Source organism: Xyrauchen texanus, chromosome 31 (genome assembly GCF_025860055.1).
Source record: "Xyrauchen texanus isolate HMW12.3.18 chromosome 31, RBS_HiC_50CHRs, whole genome shotgun sequence".
Classification (NCBI taxonomy): Eukaryota; Metazoa; Chordata; class Actinopteri; order Cypriniformes; family Catostomidae; genus Xyrauchen; species Xyrauchen texanus.
This window is the reverse complement of record NC_068306.1, coordinates 5,824,776-5,845,105: the sequence shown is the minus strand read 5'-3', so window position 1 is coordinate 5,845,105 and position 20,330 is coordinate 5,824,776. Positions and strand designations below refer to the sequence as shown.

The 20,330-nt window shown below is 44.1% G+C and overlaps 2 protein-coding genes across 2 annotated transcripts in view; one reads left to right on the top strand and one right to left on the bottom strand.

Moving 5' to 3' along the window:
- The window catches only part of LOC127625526 (sodium/potassium-transporting ATPase subunit beta-2-like), a 15,466-nt gene extending 15,181 nt beyond the window's left edge, over positions 1 to 285 (bottom strand). Inside the window, exon 1 of the mRNA XM_052100843.1 lies at positions 1 to 285. This exon is cut by the window's left edge and continues 42 nt beyond it. Coding sequence (XP_051956803.1) covers positions 1 to 61 — 61 coding nt within the window. The 5' untranslated portion in view covers positions 62 to 285.
- A 3,769-nt stretch (positions 286 to 4,054) lies between these two features.
- Positions 4,055 to 19,872, top strand: LOC127625241 (2-acylglycerol O-acyltransferase 2-A-like). Its single transcript, XM_052100401.1, has 7 exons — positions 4,055 to 4,388; positions 4,785 to 4,963; positions 5,191 to 5,395; positions 17,967 to 18,141; positions 18,968 to 19,167; positions 19,271 to 19,350; positions 19,434 to 19,872. The coding sequence occupies exons 1-7, from the start codon at positions 4,238 to 4,240 to the stop codon at positions 19,506 to 19,508; spliced, it is 1,065 nt and encodes a 354-aa protein (XP_051956361.1). The 5' UTR covers positions 4,055 to 4,237; the 3' UTR covers positions 19,509 to 19,872.
- Positions 19,873 to 20,330: the final 458 nt, after the last annotated feature.

Genomic DNA, 20,330 nt, shown 5'->3' with positions numbered 1-20,330 from the left:
GGTTCCAGAAGAATTCCTTCCATTCGCCCGATGATTCCTTCTTCTCGTCCTCTTTGGCCATGGCTCTCCGGTGGATTCGCTGGTGCGCGCTGCTTCAGAACGGAATAACGGGACACCGGTTTCAATAAACACGCTCGCACAGCACTGGTGGATGGATGTGAACGGATGGCTTTTTTTTTTTTTTTTGCGGCTCGGCTAGTCGGTTTTTCTCGCGTTTCCCGTTTGCGAACCGAGTGGAATGCTGCAGCGCGCGCACTAATCCAGAGATACTGCGGTAAAACGCGCTGAGCGCACGCGCACCCGATAACACCCCCCCCACCCCCTCTGCAGAACAGAAGCTTCAAAATCCTCCTCTCTCCCCCACCCAACATAAACACGCACACACAAACACACTCCATCAGCAGGTCTGCAGCCAATAGCATCTCTCCTCTCATCAGGCTCCGCCCCCTACTGGTCCAGCGCCGCTGCACCCGCCCGTCTGTCTGTCACACACAGGTGATGCTGAAGCTGTTTATTGATTCATGTTAATCAGTTGTATCTCGATGATGCCGCGAGCGCTCTGTTTAATGTTTAACGTGCTTGACATGAAACATGATGGGGCAATTGCCATAATAAATGAACAATAAGCTACTAAATAAATCATGAGAATAAAAAGACAAAGATAACCTTGTGTTCTTGCTGCAGGTGTGCGTCATGCTCTCTGGACATCTTTGAACGGTCACTGCTCTCTGCACGATCCAGTGTGACACTTACCTGGGACTTTTAATTATGATAGAGAGCTAAAAGGATGTTGTGGCAGCGGGGGCGTGGTCAAGCGCCCGTCCGGGAGAGGAAAGCGGTAAGGGCGCTTACACCTGAGCTAAATTATGCCTAACACCTGTCTCTAATTCCAGTGAGCACGAGGAGAGCGGCATAAAAGCAGACTGAGAGCCCCAGTAAGGGAGAGAACCCAACACGCAACCCAGTGTGCTGTAAATTGTGGTGATTCATATTGCAAACAAAAGAGAAAACGGCAATAAAAAGCCTACCTTTGGTTCACAACCCTGTTCCCTGTGTCCTCCTTCACGTAACTGTGTTACAGATGTCTTCATAATCTCTGGGGAAGAAGAACCATTCCAGATGTCTTCTTCTGGACAGAGGCCTGTACATTAACAAATAAAGAGGGTACATTTAAATGGCGGAAAATTAAGTAAAATGTACATAATTATTGAAAATATATTAATTAAAGTGAGAGAGTACATTTAAAAGGATATTTTGCTAGGAGTCACGTGACGCCAGGTGTGAGATCTTTGCTAGTTTTAACACTATTGTTGTCATAAACCGGTGAGATTCGACACACCCTGTTCCAGAACTGTTCTAGGAGGACAATATTTCAAAGACTTCAAAATCCTCGGGCTCTGGAGACATTAACAGACACTTACATGTTTAAGTTGAAGCCCCTGAGCAGCAGGCCACAAGCCCGGGAGTTTGGCTGGTGAGGTGAAGGAAATTCGGTGACAATTGATGAACGTGTCTGCAATGCTGAGGAAGGTTGTTGCTGACTTGGAGGATCTCGCTGTAATACGTCGATCGATCACTGCCATGGAGATGAAATGAGGTGGTTACAAGAGTGGCAGATGTTGAGAAACGGATCGATTATCTGGAGTCTTCGGAGAGGGAATTATCTGCTAATCCACTAGTGACAAAGGTGGATTTGGAGCACCTCTGGGAGAAGATGGAGGACCATACATTGAGAAATAAACATCTGCAATTCAAATGTCTCAAACAGATTAAAGATAAAATAGGAAAAGTCATTGTTGTTTTAGCAGAAATTCAGGGGCAAAGGTTGATTTTGGCTAATATTTACACATCTAACGTTGATGATCAGGGCTGTTTTATAGATCTTGAAGGGATGTTGCAAGCCGCTGGAACCCCTCATGATATAATATTGGGAGGAGACTTTAATCTATTGATGGACTCAGTCCTTGATCATTGTGAAGCAAAAGTGTGTAAGTCCTCTAGAGCAACACTGACGCTTCACAGGATGGGTAAAAATCTTTTAAACCCATCGAGTAGAGACTATACATTCTTTTCATCAGTCCATAAGATTTATACTAGAATAGATTTTATATCTAATTCCATCATTTCATCTGTTGTTGATTGCTCAATTGGAAACAGTCTCAGATCCCGCCCTGGAGAGTTTAGAGGTGTTGCCACATATGGAGAAAAAGAAATCATGTAGTTGGCGCTTTAATGTTTCCCTTTTGCAAAATCCTGAATTCCAACAAATGTTAAAGGCTGAAATCTATGTTTATATGGAGATCAACTGGTTCTCAGTATCCTCTGTGGGCGTGGCTTGGGAGGCACTTAAGGCGGTTCTTAGGGGGCGGATCATACAGTACGCCTCATTCATCAATAAATCCAAAGCACAAGAACTCATGGAGTTGGAAGGGAATATTAAAAGTGAAGCTGAAGTGCCGAATGTCGTCTGATGGCCTCAGAGAATTGACCCGATTGAAATACAGATATAATATTATTTTGTTATGGAAGTTTTGGCTATTCAGGGCAAGACAGTCAGACTTTGAGTCGGGACAAAGCAGGGAAACTTTTGGCGAGATATATAAAGCAGAGAGAGTCTTTATCTACCATTCCCTCAAAAATATTTACCTCAGCCATTGATATAAATAATGCTTTTAAAGAATTATATCTTGACCTGTCTAAGATATTAGAAAATTTGTGGAACCGTCAGAACTCCCGAAACTGTCAATTGAGCAAAAACATTGTCTTGATTCTGAGATTAACTTGGAGGAGTTTGGTGAGGTAATTAAGGCCTTTTCTACAGACAAGGCTCCGGGGCCAGATGGGTTTTATGCTGATTTTTTTTAGATCTTATGCTACAGAACTGGCTCCACTTTTATTAGAAGTTTATACAGAATCATTAAAGAATGGAAAGCTTCTCCCAACCATGACACAAGCCCGGATCAGTCTGATTCTTAAAAAGGACAAAGATCCAAGCGAGTGTAAGAATTACAGACCAATTTCACTGATCCAGCTAGGTGTAAAAATATTGTACAATTCTGGCTAACCGATTGAGTAAAGTTATGACATCTCTTCTACATATAGATCAGGTGGGTTTATTTGGGGCCGCAGCTCTTCTGATAACATCAGGCATTTCATCAGTATCATGTGATCAGTGTCATGTGATCATTTACACTCGGTATGGACAAAAGTGTCCGGAGTGTTTAATTTGGACATTTCTTTAAATGCTGTCTCAAGCATTTGGCTGAACCCTTAATTATGTATTAATAAGTCCCCTTTTCTTATTAAATGTGTGATTATTATAATGTTTGTGTTTGTGTGTATACTCATGTGTGACCACAGGGATGTTTGTTGAGGGTAGGGTGGCACTGGGAGTTGGGCATTGGGAGGGATAATAGTGGGGGTTAAATATTGATTCTGTGTATATGTTTTGCTTTTCTTTGTTAACTGTATGAATCAATACAAAATGTTCATCAGAACTGAATATTTTACTAGAGCATTTCACATTTTAAACTTTCATAATTAACATATTAAATAATGTATCACATGACATATGGAAGTGCCTCGTGGATTGGAAGTTATGCTTTATAGTTACAAGTACTTTACTATTGATATTTTTCACACCAAAAGTGACTGTATCACTTCTGAAGACATGGATTAAACCACTGGAGTTCTATGGATTGCTTTTATGCTGCCTTTATGTTTTTTTGGAGCTTCAAAGTTCTGGTCACCATTCACTTGCATTGTATGGACCTACAGAGCTGAAATATTCTTCTAAAAATTGTTGTTTGTGTTCTGCAGTAGAAAGAAAGTCATACACATCCTTGATGACATGAAGGTGAGTAAATGATGACAGAATTTTCATTTTTGGGTGAACTGTCCCTTTAAGATCTGAGCGCGCGCGCCCCCTGCCGTACACGACATCGACGCGCCGAGGCCACTCCAGCCAAAGAGTATCGAAGCGATCTGACTGGCTGCGGGCTGGAGGCCGGGTCTGTGACGTCACTGTTTATTGAGGGGGTTGTGCGCTCGTGGGGAGAGACACGGACTTCTAAATCAAACTCTCACAGATTCACAGGATACCCACTGATCGATAATGACATGTGAACATTAATAATGGAAAAGTAGTTTCTGATCTATGAAAAGCGACTTAACACACTTTGAGAGCGGATGTTTTGGACTCGCTCGTGACGTCTGTGACGAGAGCGTTCCTCTGTAGATGTGTGTGTGTGTGTGTGTGTGCGTGAAACTGTGTGTTCGTGACTCTTCCTCCGAGATGAAGATCGAGTTTGCTCCTCTGTATGTTCCTCTGCGCAGGCGTCTGCAGACAGTTGCAGTTGTCCAGTGGGTCTTCAGCTTTCTGGCTCTGGGTGAGTGTGTGTGTGTGTGTGTGTGTGTGTGTGTGTGTGTGTGTGTGTGTGTGTGTGTGTGTGTGTGTGTGTGTGTGTGTGTGTGTGAATTAGTGAGTGAGCGAGCAAGTGTGTGTGTGTAGTGTGTGAATGTGTGTGAGTGAATGAATGAATGAATGAGTGAGCGTGTGTGCGCGCGCGCGCGTGTGTGCGCGCGCGTGTGTGCGAGCCAGCGAGTAGAGCAAGTGACACACACATACACTCACACACACACACACACACACACACACACACACACTCTCACACACACACACAGACACACACACACAGATAAACATGCAGCGGTCTAGCGTTCAGTCGCTCAGAGTTCATAAATCATAAACACACCTGTCTGTCTCTCTCTGTGTCTGTCTTCAGCTCAGGTCAGTCTGGCGGCATTTGTGCTCTTGTGTGTCAGTGATTGGTGGATTCTGGGAGTGCTTTATGCTGGTTGGCTGTACCTGGACTGGGACACGCCCTCATGCGGAGGTCGGAGGTCAGCGTGGGTCAAGAGTTGGCGAGTCTGGACGTATTTCAACGATTATTTTCCCATCACAGTGAGTTTGATTATTTGTTCAGTGAATCATTCAGAAAAGACGGCAAAAATTTAAACTCTGCCTTCATTTCCTCACCCTCATGTTGTTCCAAACCCGTATGATTGTTTTTTTCTGCGGGACACTAAAAGAGATTTCAGGCGATATGTTGCATCTTTCTTCCATACACTGAAAGTAAATGAACTGACACTCTGCCTTAAATGTTCTTTTGTGTTAATCTGTCTGTGTAGTTGATAAAAACAGTGGATTTGGATTCTCGTCATAATTATCTGTTCGGGTTTCATCCGCATGGCGTTCTGGTGGCAGGTGGATTTGGGAGTTTCTGTACGGAAGTGTCGGGATTCTCCCAGATGTTCCCTGGACTGACGCCGTACCTGCTGATGCTTCCCTTCTGGTTCAAAATTCCGTTCTTCAGAGACTACATCATGTGCGGAGGTGTGTGTGTGTGTTGTGTGTGTTGTGTGTGTGTGTGTTGTGTGTGTGTGTGTGTTGTGTGTATGTGAGTGTGTGTGTGTGTGTGTGTGTGTGTTAGTGTGTGTGTGTGTGTGTGTGTGTGTGTGTGTGTGTGTGTGTGTGTGTGTGTCTTTATGGGTGCGGCAAACAACCCCCTACCTCCGGTGCTTTGGGGAGAGGTCCAATTCCGATTCCACAGTGGCCAAATGGGGGCTCTGGACGGGTGCTGGTAACCCCCTCCACCTTTTCAATTAACTACCACTAAACTACAATGTAAAGAACTTATTGAGCTTGTGCCGGAGGCCCTGGGGGGACAGGCGTCTATGATATCTCTTGGCCAAACCCCATTTGGTGGAGCAAGGAGACTGAACTCCTCCAGAAACAACAAAAAACACTTTGAATGGCCACATGGAACGTTAGAACGCCAAACAACAGGGAGAGGCTCTTCTTCTGATCAAAAGAATGAAGGGGGTGTGGGAAGCTGTAAGCCCCAGGATACTTTGGGCTCACCTTCCCATCAACCAGAGGTGAGGAGTGGTGGTCTTGGTTACTTGATGAGTCAGATGCCTTCTATGACCTCCTGTCACAGGTGCTAGCTAAAGTGGCCCCTCGGGATAGAGTCATCTTGTTGGGTGACTTCAATGCCCGAGTTGGTCATGATGCTCGCACCTGGTCAGGAGTGATTGGAAGGCATGGGTCAGATCAACTGAATAACAACGGCAGGAGGCTGCTAGATTTTTGTGCAGCCCATGGTCTTGTAGTTACCAACACACTGTTCCAGCATCAGTGCATCCACACAACATCATGGATGCATGCCGGGTCCAAGCAAGAACATCTGCTGGACTACAAAGTGACGGAACAGCGGCTGCGGGCACATGTCCTTGACACCACGACCTACCGTGGAGCTGATCTGCCCACTGACCATCGACTTGTCACCTGTAAGATGCACCTGTCATTCTTCCACTCCGATGGTGGGTGTACACCCAGGTCCCCATTCAAACCCTTAGTGGCATGGTCTCAGCTAGCTGATGAAAGTTGCAAGTGAGAATTTCATCATCGCCTGAGACTGGGTTTGGCATCGTCCCCCAATCCTACAGATGTTGAGGGGAAAATGGGCGAGGTTTAGGACTGTGGCTCATACAGCTGCAATGGCTGCTTTGGGTACATGTTCCAGACCTCCTCAGAGACCCTGGCTGACAGAGGAGGTGTTCAAGCTGGCTGAGAAAAAGCGACAGGCCCACTCTCATTGGCTACAGCATCCCACGGAGGTTCGGAGAGCCGTGAGGAGCTGCAAGGATAGGTGGTGGTCACGGGTTGCTGGGGAGATGGATACTGCCTCAATGGCCCATGATCACAAATCGCTCTTTAATTACATAAAAAGTAACCTGCAGTGCCACACCTATTACCATCATATTACCATCCAATCTCCGACCCCCAGGAACAGGTTTGCAGATTTTCTGAGCATTTCTGTGAGGTCAGGAAACAACATGGGACAAAGTGGGGATGACCCTGCTGGGGCTGCTGTGCCTCAAATATTGGAGGAAGAAGTCGCTCCCTGTGGGTGGCTGGCTGAGGAGCCATCTGTTGAGGAAGTAGTTGAGGAGTGGTGGTGGTGTAGTGGTCTAAAGCACATAACTGGTAATCAGAAGGTCGCTGGTTTGATCCCCACAGTCACCACCATTGTGTCCTTGAGTAAGGCACTTAACTCCAGGTTGCTCCGGGGGGATTGTCCCTGTAATAAGTGCTCTGTAAGTTGCTTTGTATAAAAGCGTCTGCCAAATGCATAAATGTAAATTAAGTACTGAAAGCGATCCAGACCCTGAAACTGGGAAAGGCACCGGGCAGAGATGATCTCCCTGGCAAAATGCTGTGTGCCCAACATGACATCATAATAAAATAATAGGGGCATCTCGCTCCTCAGTGTGCCGGGAAAGGTCCTGGCATGGATTATTCAATATCGCTTCCCTAGGCACGCTGAGGAGAGGAGTCCCTGCGGAGTCCCAGTGTGGTTTCAGGAAGGGGCGGTCTTGCACAGATACCATATTCTCTGTCCGTCTGCTACAGCAGAGGTGTAGGGAATTCCTGCAAGACCTGGTCAAGGCCTATGATACCATCAGTACCTTCAGCTCCACCAAAACTAAGCACCTGCCTGGGTATTATGTACCATTGGACACTACACCCCCACAGCTCCCAATTAGTGATGGGGCAGTTGTGGAGAGAGTGGAGTGTTTTCCATACCTGGGAAGTGTGCTTATGACCAACTCCGGTTTGACAGCAGAGATCTCACTCCAAATCAGTCGAGCGGCATTATCTTTTCATCGGTTGCGTAACGCTGTGTGGAAGCTACCCGGTTTGTCACTCCACACAAAGCTTCAGGTGTTCTCGAACACGGTCGTTCCCTCCCTTCTCTATGCTTGCGAAACATGGACCCCCCTAATGGAACATCATCGCCGGATAGAAACATTTAGGCTGGCCTGCCTAAGATCCATCCTGGGTTTAACCAGGCTGGGTTGTGTGAGGAGCTCACAAATCTTTGAAAGATGTGGACAAAGTCCCATCGGTGAGCTCCTCCAGCAGGCAAGGTTGCATTGGCTGGGTCATGTAGCCCGCATGCCTGGCCACCGCATGCCTAAACAGCTTTTGTTCAGCCGGATAGAGGGGGCTAAGTGGGCGTGGCACGTGCTGGAGCAACTGCATGCTATATTCTTTATGCTGGCTATGGACAAGTAAAGAACTGTGTTCCTCGATTACTTGATTTGCATGAAAAACAAAAGTGTTATTGACATTTGGGAGAAATGACACACAGATAGTGAGCGACACAACAGAGCTGTTCAGGTTGTGGTCAGGAAGCAGGAAGTGTTCCCTCTGGGGTCTTTGGATTCTTGCAGATAACTGACAAAACATTGTTTATGTATCAATAGATATTAAACATAAGTATAATGTAAATATATGCATTGTGATGTTACTGGAGTAGACCTGAATGGAGTGTTATAACACACACTAAGGGTTTACAGATCATAAAGATATAAGACCCTTAATGCAATACATTTCCATTTTTGAATAAAAGCTCATTTTGCTCTTTTTGTGGAGCTTTAACTGTCAATTTAAAACATAGTTTTGATCATTTTTAATAATAAAAAAGCAATGAAACTTTTTGTCTAAATATTTTTACGATTTCTCAATTTTATCATTTTGGACATCCATCGACCTACAGTATATATCTATATGTGGATGTGTGTGTGTGTATGTGTGTGTGTGTGTGTGTGTACGTGTGTGTATGTATGTGTGTGTTTGCACATTCTGTTTATTCTTGTTGTGTAATGGGATGTTGTGAAAGTGTGTGTGTGTGTGTGTGTGTGTGTGTGTGTGTGTGTGTGTGTGTGTGTGTGTGTGTGTGTGTGTACACACACACTCACATACACACACTTATTGACATTGTCAATAAAGGTGAGAAGGCTCCGAATGAATGTTTGTATTTTTCTCTGCATGAAATGGCAGTATGTCCTGATGTTTCTGTTCAGACAAGAAGCCTCTGAATATAAAGATACAGAAGCACACAGTATGTGTGAGTTGTGCAGTCTCTGTTCAGTCACATGTATTTAGTTTCATTGTGTATTCTGTTTGTCAATTAGGCAACAGATCAAGAGAACTTGCACAGAAACAGTTTTCAGCAGTTCAGATTGTGTAAATCAATGAAACCGTCTGTGAAGAGAAACACCACAAAGCATTTACAGAACTAATGCATATAACACATGTATATATACTGTATATAGTGCATATAACGCATGTATATATACTGTATATAGTGCTTATAACACATGTATATATATACTGTATATAGTGCATATAACACATGTATATATACTGTATATAGTGAATATAACACATGTATATATACTGTATAATGCATATAACACATGTATGTATACTGCATATAGTGCATATAACACATGTATGTATACTGTATATAGTGCTTATAACACATGTATATATACTGTATATAGTGCATATAACACATGTGTATATACTGTATATAGTGCATATATCACATGTGTATATACTGTATATAGTGCATATAACACATGTATATATACTGTATATAGTGCTTATAACACATGTATATATACTGTATATAGTGCATATAACACATGTATATATACTGTATATAGTGCATAAAACACATGTATTACATACTATATATAGTGCATATACTGTGTATAGTGTATATTATGTATGTAGTGAATATACGGTGTGTAGTGCATATACTGTATTTAGTGCATATAATACAGTATATGCATACATATATAATACAGTATATGTATACTGTATATAGTGCATATAACACATGTATATATACTGTATATAGTGCATATAACACATGTATTACATACTATATATAGTGCATATACTGTATATAGTGTATATTATGTATGTAGTGAATATACGGTGTGTAGTGCATATACTGTATTTAGTGCATATAATTTATATAGTGTATATAGTGTATATAATGTATATAGTGCATATTCTGTATGTAGTGTATATACGGTGTATAGTGCATATACTGTATATACTGTATTTAGTGCATATAATTTATATAGTGTATATAATGTATATAGTGCATGTACTGTATAATGTATATACTGTATATAGTACATATATTTTATATACTGTATATAATGTATATAGTGCATATTCTGTATGTAGTGTATATACGATTGTATAGTGCATATACTGTATATACTGTATTTAGTGCATATAATTTATATAGTGTATATAATGTATATAGTGCATGTACTGTATAATGTATATACTGTATATAGTACATATATTTTATATACTGTATATAATGTATATAGTGCATATTCTGTATGTAGTGTATATACGGTGTATAGTGAATATACTGTATACACTGTATTTAGTGCATATAATTTATATAGTGTATATAATGTATATAGTGCATATTCTGTATGTAGTGTATATACGGTGTATAGTGCATATACTGTATATACTGTATTTATTGCATATAATTTATATAGTGTATATAATGTATATAGTGCATGTACTGTATAATGTATATACTGTATATAGTACATATATTTTATATACTGTATATAATGTATATAGTGCATATTCTGTATGTAGTGTATATACGGTGTATAGTGCATATACTGTATGTACTGTATTTAGTACATATAATTTATATGGTGTATATAATGTATAGTGTATATACTTTATTTAACATATATACTGTATATATGTTCAGGAAACCGATGGAGTGCGTACTCCAGGTAGGGAATGAGGTTTTGCCCCAAGTGAAGGAGTTCAAGTACCTCGGGGTCTTGTTCACGAGTGAGGGGACAATGGAGCGGGAGGTTGGCCGGAGAATCGGGGCAGCAGGGGCGGTATTGCACTCGCTCTATCGCACCGTTGTCACGAAAAGAGAGCTGAGCCGAAAGGCAAAGCTCTCGATCTACCGGTCAATTTTTGTTCCTACCCTCACCTATGGTCATGAAGGTTGGGTCATGACCGAAAGAACTAGGTCGCGAGTACAAGCGGCCGAAATGGGCTTCCTCAGAAGGGTGGCGGGCTTCTCCCTTAGAGATAGGGTGAGGAGCTCAGTCATCCGTGAGGAGCTCGGAGTAGAGCCGCTGCTCCTTTGCGTTGAAAGGAGTCAGTTGAGGTGGTTTGGGCATCTGGTAAGGATGCCCCCTGGCCGCCTCCCTAGGGAGGTGTTTCAGGCACGTCCAGCTGGGAGGAGGCCTCGGGGAAGACCCAGGACTAGGTGGAGAGATTACATCTCCACACTGGCCTGGGAACGCCTCGGGGTCGCCCAGTCAGAGCTGGTTAATGTGGCTCGGGATAGGGAAGTTTGGGGCCCCCTGCTGGAGCAGCTGCCCCCGCGACCCGACTTCGGATAAGCGGTTGAAGATGGATGGATGGATGGACTGTATATAGTACATATATTAAATGTACTGTATATAATGTATATACTGTATATAGTGTATATAATCGATATAGTGTATATAATGTATATACTGTATATAGTGCATACACTGTATAGTGTATATACTTTATTTAACATATATACTGTATATAGTACATATATTAAATATACTGTATATAATGTATGTACTGTATATAGTGTATATAATTGATATAGTGTATATAATGTATATACTGTATATAGTGCATATACTATATATAGTGCATATTCTGTATGTAGTGTATATACGGTGTATAAAGCATATACTGTATTTAGTGCATATCATTTATATAGTGTATATAATGTATGTAGTGCATATACTGTATAGTGTATATACTGTATTTAACATATATACTGTATATAGTACATAAATTTTATATACTGTATATACTGTATATAGTGTATATAATGTATGTAGTGTATATACGGTGTATAGTGCATATACTGTATTTAGTGCATATAATTTATATATTGTATATAATGTATATACATATACTGTATATAGTGCATATACTATATATATTGTATATAATGTATATACATATACTGTATATAGTGCATATACTATATATATTGCATATTCTGTATGTAGTGTATATACGGTGTATAAAGCATATACTGTATTTAGTGCATATCATTTATATAGTGTATATAATGTATATACTGTATATAGTGCATACACTGTATAGTGTATATACTTTATTTAACATATATACTGTATATAGTACATATATTATATATACTGTATATAATGTATATAGTGCATATCATTGATATAGTGTTGTGACGTTCGGTAAAAGACAGGACGGACACACACTTCAACTTAAGGGGTAAGTTTTAATTCTTTTAGTTCTTTCAACATATAACAAGACAGTCTTCCTTGGTCCTCTCATGCTCCGTCGCTCCTGCCCTTTTATGCCACTCTCCTCACGTTACTGAAATTAGACACAGGTGTTAGTTATCATTTAGCTCAGGTGTGAGCGCCCTTACCGCTTTTCTCTCCCGGACGGGCGCTTGACCATGCCCCCGCTGCCACATACCCCCACCGCCCGACTCAGGCCGGGGCGTCATCCGGCCTGCCTACCACTCCCCCCCCATTCCTGGAGAGGAAGTCAGCGGCAGCCATCTGCACCCCCGGTCTGTGGACCACCTTGAACTTAAAAGGCTGGAGGGCCAGATACCAACGGGTGATCCGGGCGTTAGTGTCTTTCATGCGGTGGAGCCACTGCAGTGGGGCATGATCCGAGCAGAGGGTGAAGGCCCGCCCCAGCAGATAGTATCGGAGGGTGAGAACCGCCCACTTGATGGCCAGACACTCCTTCTCCACGGTGCTGTACTTAGTCTCCCTCAAGGAGAGCTTCCGGCTAATGTACAGCACCGGGCTCCTCTCCCTCCACCACCTGCGAGAGTACGGCCCCCAGCCCTCTGTCTGAAGCGTCCGTCTGCAAAACAAAAGGGAGAGAGAAGTCAGGTGCATGCAAAAGCGGCCCCCACAAAGTGCAGCTTTAATGTCTGTAAACGCCTGTTGGCACTGCTCCGACCACTGGACCGGATCCGGAGCTCCCTTTTAGTAAGGTCAGTCAGCGGGCTGGTGACATCTGAATAATTAGGAACAAACCGTCTATAATAGCCAGCCAGCCCCAGGAACTGCCTCACCCCCTTTTTGGTCTTGGGTCTAGGGCAAGTCGCAATCGCCGCGGTCTTGTCAATTTGGGGTCGCACCTGGCCATGACCCAAGTGGAACCCCAGATACCGTACCTCCACACGCCCAACCGCGCACTTTTCGGGTTTGCCGTGAGCCCCGCCCGTCTCAGCGATCTCAGGACGGCCCTCAGATGTTGCAAGTGCCGCTGCCAATCATTGCTATAAATGATGATATCATCTAGATACGCAGCGGCGTAAGCAGTATGCGGTCTGAGGATCCTATCCATGAGGCGCTGAAACGTGGCTGGTGCCCCGAACAAACCGAAAGGAAGCATCACGAATTGGTGTAATCCGAACTGCGTGGTGAAGGCCGTTTTTTCACGGGATATTGGTGTCAAGGGGATCTGCCAATAACCCTTCGTTAGATCCAAGGTCGAATAAAACCGAGCAGAACCTAAGCGATCGAGCAGTTCATCAACACAGGGCATTGGGTACGCGTCAAATTTAGACACCGCATTGACTTTTCTATAATCCACACAGAAACGGACAGACCCGTCGCTCTTGGGAACAAGGACGACCGGACTGGACCAATCGCTGTGAGATTCTTCTATTACTCCCATGTCCAGCATCGCGTCCAATTCTTCCCGAACTATTTTTTTTTTATGTTCGGGCAAGCGATAAGGGCGGCAACATACCACTACGCCCGGTTCGGTCTCGATGTGGTGTTGTATGAGGTCTGTACGGCCCGGTAGAGGAGAGAACACGTCCGCAAACTCCTTTTGCAGTTCGGAAACCTCTGCGAGTTGGCGTGGTGAGAGGTGGTCTCCACACAGAACCGGGGTGTTAGGATCGCAGGCTTTGTTTACCTCCGGTCCGAGCTCCGCCTTCTCCGGAACTACCGTTGCCAACGTCACAGAGGCCGCCTCTTCCCTCCACAATTTCAGGAGGTTGAGGTGATATATTTGACGCGCGCCCCTCTATCGGTACGTTTGACTTCATAATCGAGGTCCCCTACTCGTCGTGTGACCTCAAACGGTCCTTGCCACTTGGCGAGTAATTTTGAGCTTGATGTTGGGAGTAATACAAGCACTTTATCTCCGGTGCAAATTCCCGTAGCTGAGCACCCCTGTCATACAGCCGGCGTTGGCGTTCTTGAGCCTGGAGCAAATTCTCCTGTGTTAATTGCCCCAGCGTGTGGAGTTTTGCTCGAAGATCAAGAACGTATTGAATTTCATTTTTGGCACTAGAAGGTCCCTCCTCCCAAGTTTCACGGATGACGTCGAGGACCCGCGTGGGCGTCGTCCGTACAGTAGCTCAAATGGGGAAAACCCTGTGGAGGCTTGCGGAACCTCTCGTACTCGCGAACAACAGGGGTCCAGCCACTTATCCCAATTCCTAGCGTCTTGCGTGCACGAATTTACTGAATCATATTTTTGAGTGTTTTATTAAATCGTTCCACCAGTCCATCCGTCTGAGGGTGGTACACGCTAGTGCTGAATCGATTTAATGCCCAATAATTCGTAAAGTTCGCGAAGTGTTCGTGACATAAAAGTAGTGCCTTGGTCGGTGAGGATTTCCTTTGGAACCCCCACCGGAGATTATCTTGAAGAGTGCCCGGCAACACTGCGTGCTGAGATGTTGCTCAGAGGCACTGCTTCCGGATACCGCGTTGCGTAATCCACCAGGACTAACACAAAGCGATGTCCGCGTGGCGTCCGTTCTAATGGCCCGACGAGGTCCATTCCAATTCTCTCGAAGGAACCTCGATCAATGGAAGGGAGCGCAAAGGCGCTTTTGGGGTGGCCGGTGGGTTTACCAGCTGACATTCGCGGCACGCCGCACACCACCTGCGGACGTCGCCGCCAATGCCCGGCCAATAGAAACGGGCTATTAGACGGAAAAGTGTTTTCCGTTCCCCCAGGTGACCGGCCATAGGATTATAGTGAGCCGCCTGGAAAACCATTTCCGGCGGCTCCGTGGAATCAACAATTGTGTCACCTCCTCCTTTGTTTGAGCGTCCTGCGTCACTCTATACAACCGATCTTTAATAACTGAAAAATACGGATATGAAACGGCGACACCCGGCCGGAGTTGTTGACCATCGATTACTCTCACTTGGTCAAAGGCGTGCTTAAGGGTTTCATCCCGCGACTGCTCCAAGGGAAAATCCCCTCAAGGAACTCCCTGAGAGGAGGGGTGTCCCCTCGCCCCTTCCCTCGTCACCCGGAGCAGCCGAGGACGGCCCCGGCTCCGCCTCCCCGCCAAAGCATCGCACATCACACATCTCTTTACTTTCATGCAGGACCCATCCGCACAGACTCCCTCTAATACATTTCTAAAATTTGGCCAATCAGTACCCAAGATTAGCGGATGGGTGAGGCGGGAACTAACCGCTGCCTCCACACTATTCTTTTCTCCCCGAATTTAATTGCCAGAGTCACCATGGGATACTTGTGAATATCCCCATGCACACACCTCACCCTCACCCGTTTAGCTGTGCCCAAAGCCCGGGTTGAACCAAGCGTTGGTGGATGGTGGTCTGATTACAGCCGGTATCCATCAAAGCTTGGTATGTACCCCCCTGGATCCTTACCGGGATCCGGTACGCTCCAGCCCGACCGGGGGCAGCCTGCGGGACATCGGAGACCCGCACCACCGTCCCCACCTCCATCAGCGGACACTGATCCCGAAAGTGGTCCGGGTCCCCGCACCTCCAGCAGACCGGCCCAGGCGCCACGGCCGCACCCGTGCTGGCAGGCGCCACCACCTGAGGAGGAGAGCGACTGAAAGACGGGGAAGGGTTGGGCGGGTTCTCCCACGGCCGGGAAGCTGGTCGACTGTATCCTCCACGCCTGCGGGGGGCAGGAACGGGTCCTGGGGAGAGAGCAGAGCGAGAGGGAACGGGGGGGGAGAAGCAGGGAAAGACACAGGGGAAGGGGAGAGAGAGAGAGAAGGGGAGGGCTCATCTGCCCTCGGAATCGCCGCCAGATGGTCCTCCGCGAGCTGAACAGCTGCCTCCAGCGACGCCGGGCGGTGGCACTGGACCCACTCCGCCGTTCTCCTGGGCAGACTCTGCGTGAATTGCTCCAGCACCACCTGATCGATGACTCCCTCGACGTCGCGGTCCCCCGCGAGCAGCCACCGCCGACAGGCGTCCCGGAGCCGTTGAACAAACGCAAACGGGCGGTCGGACTTCTCCAGCTTCATGCTCCGGAAGAGCTGGCGATTCTCTTCCGGGCTCCGACCAACCCGCTGCAGGATGGCCCGTTTCAGGTTAGAGTAAGCCAGGAGGCTCGCCGCTGGCAGTTGTTGCGCCGCGAGCTGTGCTTCCCCGGACAGGAGAGGAATTAGGCGGGCTGCCCACTGTTCGGGCGGCCAGCCCCAGATGTCGGCCGTCCTCTCGAACAAGTCGAGGAAGGCCTCCGGATCATCTGCCACCCCCATCTTCTGTAACATGGGCGGGGGCAGTGTAGCGCGGGTGTCCGGGGTCGCGGCTGGGGCTGACGCAACCTCCTGGCTGAGGAGGCTCCGGATAGCGAGTCGGTCCTCTGCCTGAGCCCGCATGAGCTCGAAGAATCGCCGATCTTGATCCTGGCGGAGCTCAAGCAGGGATTGTTGGTGGCCCTGATGGAGATTAGCGAGGGACTGGAGGATTTCCGCCAGCTGGGAGGACTCTACGGGGCGACTTTGTTCCATCACACGAGAAGAGAAAAGAAAAAAATAAATAAATAGTCCCGGGTTTTGGCACCACTGTGACGTTCGGTAAAAGACAGGACGGACACACACGTCAACTTAAGGGGTAAGTTTTAATTCTTTTAGTTCTTTCAACATATAACAAGACAGTCTTCCTTGGTCCTCTCATGCTCCGTCGCTCCTGCCCTTTTATGCCGCTCTCCTCACGTTACTGAAATTAGACACAGGTGTTAGTTATCATTTAGCTCAGGTGTGAGCGCCCTTACCGCTTTTCTCTCCCGGACGGGCGCTTGACCACGCCCCCGCTGCCACAAGTGTATATAATGTATATAGTGTATATGCTGTATAGTGTATATACTGTATTTAACATATACTGTATATAGTGTATATAACGTATATAATTTATTTACTGTATATAGAGTGTATATAGAGTATATGCTGTATGTAGTGTATGTATTGTATACTGTATATATTATATAGAGTATATACTTTATAAAGTGTATACAATGTATATAGTGTATACTGTATATAGTGTATATAGATTATATGCTGTATGTAGTGTATATGCTGTATAAAGTGTATATACTGTATTTAATATATATAGTATATAATGTAGTGTATAAAATGGATTTACTGTATATAGTGTATATAGAGTATATATTGTATACTGTATAATTATATAGTGTATATACTGTATACATTGTATATAGTGCATATAGAGTGTATAATGTATATAGTGTATACATTGTATATAGTGCATATAGAGTGTATAATGTATATAGTGTATGTATTGTATATAGTGTATATAATGAATTTACTATATATACACTGTATATAGTGCATATAGAGTATTTATTGTATACTGTATAATGTATATAGTGTATATTGTATATAGTGCATTTAGAGTATATATTGTATACTGTATCATGTATATAGTGTATACTTTATATAGTGTGTGTGAGTGTGTGTTGTCATATGTGAAAAAAAAAATTGTGTGTGTGTTTGGTTGTTTTGTGTGTTTGTTGTTTTGTGTGTTTTTTGTTGTTGTGTGTATGTGTGTTGTTTTTGTTTTGTGTGTGTCTCTGTGTGTTTCTGTTTGAGTGTGTGTGTGTGTTGTTATTTTGTGTTTGTGTGTATGTGTGTGAGTGCGTGTGTGTTTGAATGTTTTTGATGCCTCTCCAAGGAATCATGTGACCACACATTCTTTGTCGATGTTTGACCCCTGACCTACAGGGTTGGTGTCGAGTGAGAAGGCTAGTGCAAGTTACTTGCTGAGTCGTCCAGGTGGAGGTCAGGTGGCCGTGCTGGCGGTGGGCGGAGCTCCGGAATCTCTGGATGCGCGCCCAGGAGCGCTAACACTACAGCTACGACAGCGGAAAGGATTCGTTAAACTCGCCCTCAAACACGGGTACGGAAACACCAAATGCTAATGATGTGTGATGTCATAAATCTCCTGTGATGAATGAACACTGATGGACACATTAAAGCAACTAGTGAGCGTAAAACATGTTTAATAAGACTTTACTTTCTGAAAGTGCTCAATGCTACACATCTGTATATGTGATATAGCATGTATTTCAACAACACTAAGGTGAATGTGTATCTTTAACTAAATGTAATGAAATGAATGCTGATGACAGCGCAGTAGAAAGACATGTTGTGTTATTCTCTCATCACATTCAGTTCAGACTACAAAACATCATTTCTGATCCTGTGTCGCTGTAGATTCAGTAGCACTGCAAGGAGCGACACCTTTACTGTTCACGGTCTAAATTGACCGGCCATAGGAAACGAATGGAACAGAGCCTTTTGTCCTCTCTTTGTAACACCATGGTCAGGTTTGACTGTAAGCACCATGTGACATCATGACTAATGCTACAATAGGACAATACTAGTGTGATAATGTCTGAATGCTGTATATGCTTTACATTCCACCTCAGTCGGTGGCTGCACAGGACACGGTACTCTCTGGCAACAATCTGTCACTAACACACATTGTCATAATGTATTCATGGATACAAGTGAATATTGATACATTTATTTGTGAATAAGATCTACAACACATAAAATCCCCAAAGAAGTGCTTCATTTAAATGTTTTTACTTCAGGGAAGAAGTCATGCTTTAATTTATTTAAAACAAAGTGACACCTGCACTCAGTACATATACACCATGAACAGCAGAAAGTAAGCGGCCCTGTTGTGTGTGTGTGTGTGTGTGTGTGTGCGCGTGTAGTGCGTGGTTGGTTCCTGTGTTCTCGTTTGGGGAGAACGAGCTCTTCGATCAGATGGAGAATCCTGCTGGCTCCACCCTCCGCAGTGTTCAGGAACGCCTCCAGAGTATTATGGGCGTGGCTTTGCCTCTCTTTCACGCCAGAGGGGTGTTTCAGTACAGCTTTGGGCTGCTGCCATACAGGAAACCCATTCACACTGTGGGTACGTACACACAAGAATCTCTGAAATGAATGCTAAATGTCTCGTCACTCGATGTTGAAGGTGTTTTAACGAACAGCAACTCTTGTTTGTCCTCTGTGTGCAGTCGGACATCCCATTCCTGTGACTCAGACTCCGTGCCCCACTAAAGAAGACATTGATGCTCTTCACTCTTCATATATGGAGGTGAATGAAACCGCTGCATGTGATTAAAGAGATATCACACATAAAACTGCAGGAAGTGCTGTAAATAATGCATTGTGTTTCAGGGTCTGACGCAGCTGTTTGAGCAGAATAAACTGAACTACGGCATCCCAGAAGACAAACACCTCATCTTTACATGAACTCTCATAAAGTGCATCTCTAAATGAACAACCAATCAGGCTTTTATTAGCACACATATATCTTAATTAGTCAAAAGTTTGATTCAAGCATGGTAGAATAATAAAGACGTTAAATATATTTGGGATATATATATATATAGACTAAATAGTGTTTCAATTTTGTATTGGGTCCAATATATAAATATGCATTGGTTTAATCCAGAAATGTGAAATAATTGTTGCCTAATCCACTCTGCTGTATACGACAATAGGATAATAAATCAATAATATGTTCCGTCTTCTCCCCACGGAAAGGGCAACCCAGTGTACAAAAGGATATTACTCAGGTTTTTCTTGGTTCACTTTTGTTTGTTTATTTTTCTCACCAACAAATAACCAGGTAATAAACCTGAGAAAATAAGAAGAATACAACATTTCAATTTTCATGTGTATTAGTACAAACACAATTCAATAGCCCAATAATAATAATAATAATAATAATAATAATAATAATATGCAACAATAAATAACATTAATCAAAATACTAATTTTAACAATATTAATATGCTATAATAATAATAATAATAATAATAATTTCACAATTATCATATACACGTTTCACACTTTACATTATACACCATACTCAAATCCTACCAAACCTCTGCAAGCAAGAAACTACATTTCCCAGAATGCTCCGCGGCAAACCAGGAAGAATAACATTACTCACATTAAATACCGTTCCGCGATTCATACTTCAAACATTTATAAATTCAAATAAAGTAAACAACTGGACATGTCTAGTATAGCGATGTTCTAAGTAAGTCTAATGTTAGCTTTGTCTCA